This window comes from Teleopsis dalmanni, chromosome 1, assembly GCF_002237135.1.
Source record: "Teleopsis dalmanni isolate 2A chromosome 1, ASM223713v2, whole genome shotgun sequence".
Classification (NCBI taxonomy): Eukaryota; Metazoa; Arthropoda; class Insecta; order Diptera; family Diopsidae; genus Teleopsis; species Teleopsis dalmanni.
In genome coordinates, this window is record NC_051846.1 from 60804671 (window position 1) to 60808781 (window position 4111).

Consider the following 4111-nt stretch of genomic DNA (forward strand, 5'->3'; position numbering starts at 1 on the left):
ATTTCTTTATTTTTGTATTATTTTAATTAATTGAATTTTTTTTTTGACTATACAAAGCTGTTTGCAGTATTGCCAAATACCTATCATCCGTGATCTTGGAATTATTTCTGGTATTTAATTACTCCAAGACCACTGATGAATGATATTTGGCAATACTCGAAACAGCTGAACGGTCGCCAAAAATTCAATTCATTAAAATAATAAAAACAAACGAATTTTTGTTGTTGTAGTTCATTACTCTTCGGAACCTCTCTACCAAATACCATAGTTTCTATTAAGTGAAATAGTCACTTCCGACGTGATTGACGTTAAATTTAAAGTAAACAAAATATTATGTAAAAAATAATTCACAGTAAGATGAATTAATTTATTAAAACTGATCCCACAATTAATAGAAATGAGTAGAGGGATAAAATTTCAATAATTTTAATATATCCTTACATTTATAATGTATATTGTTTACAACCGGTAATGTAACAAGTTCACAATCTTGAACCTGTTCTGAACTGCATCGTTCTTAAATCTAACTTCTTAGTATAATTGAATAATTGAAACCAACGAAAAAAAATTAATAGAACTACTAAATAATAAAGTTCCAGAAGTAGTTTCAAGCTTTTAAAAAGTATGGACACAAATTTTTTATCTGAGCGTATTATCCAAAATATCACATAATCAGTGATCATATAATCACTAATCAATGATCATTAAATTTTCAAACAAAATTAAATCAAATACAAATAAAAATTAAATAATTAAATCATATATTAAATTTCCTTGTTCTTGGAGTAACTACTGTACTTAGTATGTGTTTTATAAAAACTATATTAGGCACAAAAAGTCTGCACAGACTTTTATAAACAAGCTCCGTAGGCCAGTTAGTGCAATGGGTGGAACACAGATATTTACTCCCTTCTCCTTTTTCTCTATTTTTCTCATTATCAATTTGCAATTATATAACCCATCCCAAAGTGACAAATTAGCAGATGGTTTAGTGCACTATTTTAACGTGTTGAACAATTTGTCATTAACCATTTATCATTTTATCAAATCTATTTTAAATAAAAAATTGAAAAGTCCGAAGAGAGTTGCTAAATAAGCTTAAGTACTGTAAAATCTATATTAAAACTTATACGTTACTTGTTTTATATTACCGTGTTAGCTATATAGTCCAAGACAGTTAACTAATAACAAGCTTGTTAACAGCACTTTATTACATTTAAAAGTGATTTTATATGTTACTAATTTCTTTTAATAATTCTTTTGAAATAAAAAATTATGATTTTTTGAATGTTTGGTTTCGGATATAGTAAATATCTGACACTGACTAAATGAAAGAAGAAACCCCATAAGAATTTTGTTAATTTTGGGCAGGTTTTTGAATAGAAATATGGCTAGAACACTGTAATGTTTCTGGTAGAACCTTTCGCATTCGAACATTTCGAACTATTCAGATGCAAATACAAACAAGTGTGGAGTACTAGTTTCTGGTGTTAGGGACAGCGTTATCAGAAATTAATAAATATTTATGGTGGTTATAGTGATATAGTGGCCTTTAACAAAATTTATTGTTGCCGGCGGGAATTGCTACACATGAATAATATTTTTTGTAACGATTCATTTGGTTTAGTCTTTATGCTATTATTAATAGTAGATATTCGTAGTTGGCTAAATTATGATTCCAAAATGATCAAAGCATTAATACAACTATGTATTTTCGAAAAATATATATGTATAGAAAAAAAAAATTGATTATTATAAATGGAATCACAGTAAAAAATGTTTGTTTAATAATAGTTTCACGTTACTAATAAATTCTAATATTCATTTTAAAATTCAAATGTCGATACAAATATTGCATCTGTAATATGTTGAAGCTTTTAATACCAACACTTATACAAACTGATTACTCATTAGTAATAAATTTGAAACACTTTTTTATACATGTTGAAGAGCAACTACCCACATGCCATTTCTACGATGCACTTGTACTACCGAATAAGTCTCTTATGCTGATAAACAATTTAATTAATAATAAAAGCTTTATTTAATTATTATATATTTCTATTCAAATAATTTTCATTCAGTTATTATAACTAAATTAAGTACAAAATTTATATCAAATTTGTAAGACGTTTACATTGCAAACATAATTTAATCGAGTATGCCTAGATCATCCAAACGCCTCAACTCATAGGCATATGTATCCAAAACTCTACGATTACTGTATATATCTTTTAGAGTGCGTTCCATATTATTTTCCTCTGTTAAATCACCAACACCTAAGCCTTCCGTTAACTTATCACTGAGATTTGTTTGGGCGAATGGAAAAACGAGCTCATAATACGAAAAGAATTCAGTGCGTTGTACTTCATATAAAATATCGTCTAATGTTGGTATGTCGTCTCTATTATAATCGCAAGCAATGAGTGTAGTGCGTAAGACGTCATAGTAATGTCTAATTAATTCGAGACGTTTAGTTTTCAATACATCCAATTTAACACTTGTTATAAACAAATTGTGAATGTCCAATGCAGGACTTCCTTCAAAGCACATCTGGTAATCCACCTAAAAAAATTAGAGAAAAAATTAAGAAATAAGTAAATAGTTAATAAGATTTAACGTCTTTGAAATATATTGAAAAACTAATAGTTCTATAATATAATAATCTATATCCACATATATTATAATCTAATATATTTATTAAATATATTATTGTGATTTGAATGTGAATTATTATATGTAGCTTTTATTGTTACTATTTGTTACGTAGTTATAACAGAAAATAATATTATTATGAATAAATAATGATATATTAATTAAACTGGCTTTTTTGAGCACATAATGTCATATAAAAGTATATCCAAAAGTTAAAGTGATTGATTGATCTTTTTCGACTTTTCATCTTAACATTTCACTTTAATACATTAATATTCGCAGCATTTTAATATATAAAAATACAAGTATCTCTTATATGATATGTATGGCAAACCATGCTCTTATATATATATATATATATATATATATATATTACATTCATATCTTTAATTTCTTGCGTGTTTTTACCTTAATACTTTATTCTTGTAACGTTATATGAAGAACAGATTGAAGAGCATGGTTTGCCTTACATATCATATAAGAGATAGTTTGATAGTTTGAACTTACAAATATAGCATCTTTTGGACCTTCAGCATCCCTCAGCATAAGAATATTTTTGATCCACAAATCCGCATGAACAAGTACCTTAACTAAAGCTTGTTCTTTTGGGAAAATTTTTAAAATTTTTTGCTTGAAGGTGTCACCAACATTTTTACGCATTTTTTCTGCAATTTTAGCATAACCAGGCCATTTTTCCACAACCTTTGAAGAATAGTTTGCATAATCCTCTGTTAATTTTGCAAGCAGTTCCATTATACCAGGTTCACTCTTGAAGTAGAATTCTTTAAGTTCAGCCATGACTTTTGGTTGCTATAAAAATTAAATATTTGTTGATTATAGTTAATTATCATTATTTTTATACATATTTTAGTTTTCAAAGAAATATAATATCAAATAAAAGGTAAGAAGGACCTAAAAATGTTTGTTAAAGGGGTGTTAATATATAACAAGAACATTCATTTCAAAAATCTCTTTTTGGCTTAAATTCAAAGCCGCCTCTTCATAAAAAATATGACTAGACTTGTCCTCTTTCACACAAGGGAAATGTTCTGTTAGCACGACCGGGCCCATCTTAATGGGATAGTAGCGCAGTCTGTCAAGTAATCCGACAGTAATCCTTCTTATCCCATTGAAGAGGGGTGTTTCATTTAGTTTTTTTTTAAAGTTAGTTATAAATTAGGTGTTTATATAATTTTACTTTACTTAATTTTTTATTAAGGTCACACAATAGTTTTAGTATATATTATTAGTACTTTAGTAAATATTATTAGTAGTCTGATTTATTTAATTATTTTAAAATTACCATGTCTTTATATTTTTAGTTAAAATAATATGTAATTGTAAATCGTATTCAGTTATAGTATCACAACATAATATTTATTCTAACACATTATTATTAATTAACAATTGTTATTATTTATTTAATTATTTAATATTTAATTTATTATTATATATT

At 26.5% G+C, this 4111-nt stretch overlaps 1 protein-coding gene across 1 annotated transcript; it reads right to left on the minus strand.

Annotated features, from left to right (window-relative positions):
- Positions 1–2082: 2082 nt before the first annotated feature.
- LOC119672833 lies at positions 2083–3461 on the minus strand. Its single transcript, XM_038084011.1, has 2 exons — positions 3163–3461; positions 2083–2565 (listed from the first exon to the last, which is right to left on the minus strand). The coding sequence occupies exons 1-2, from the start codon at positions 3451–3453 to the stop codon at positions 2152–2154; spliced, it is 705 nt and encodes a 234-aa protein (XP_037939939.1). The 5' UTR covers positions 3454–3461; the 3' UTR covers positions 2083–2151.
- Between the last annotated feature and the right edge of the window lie 650 nt (positions 3462–4111).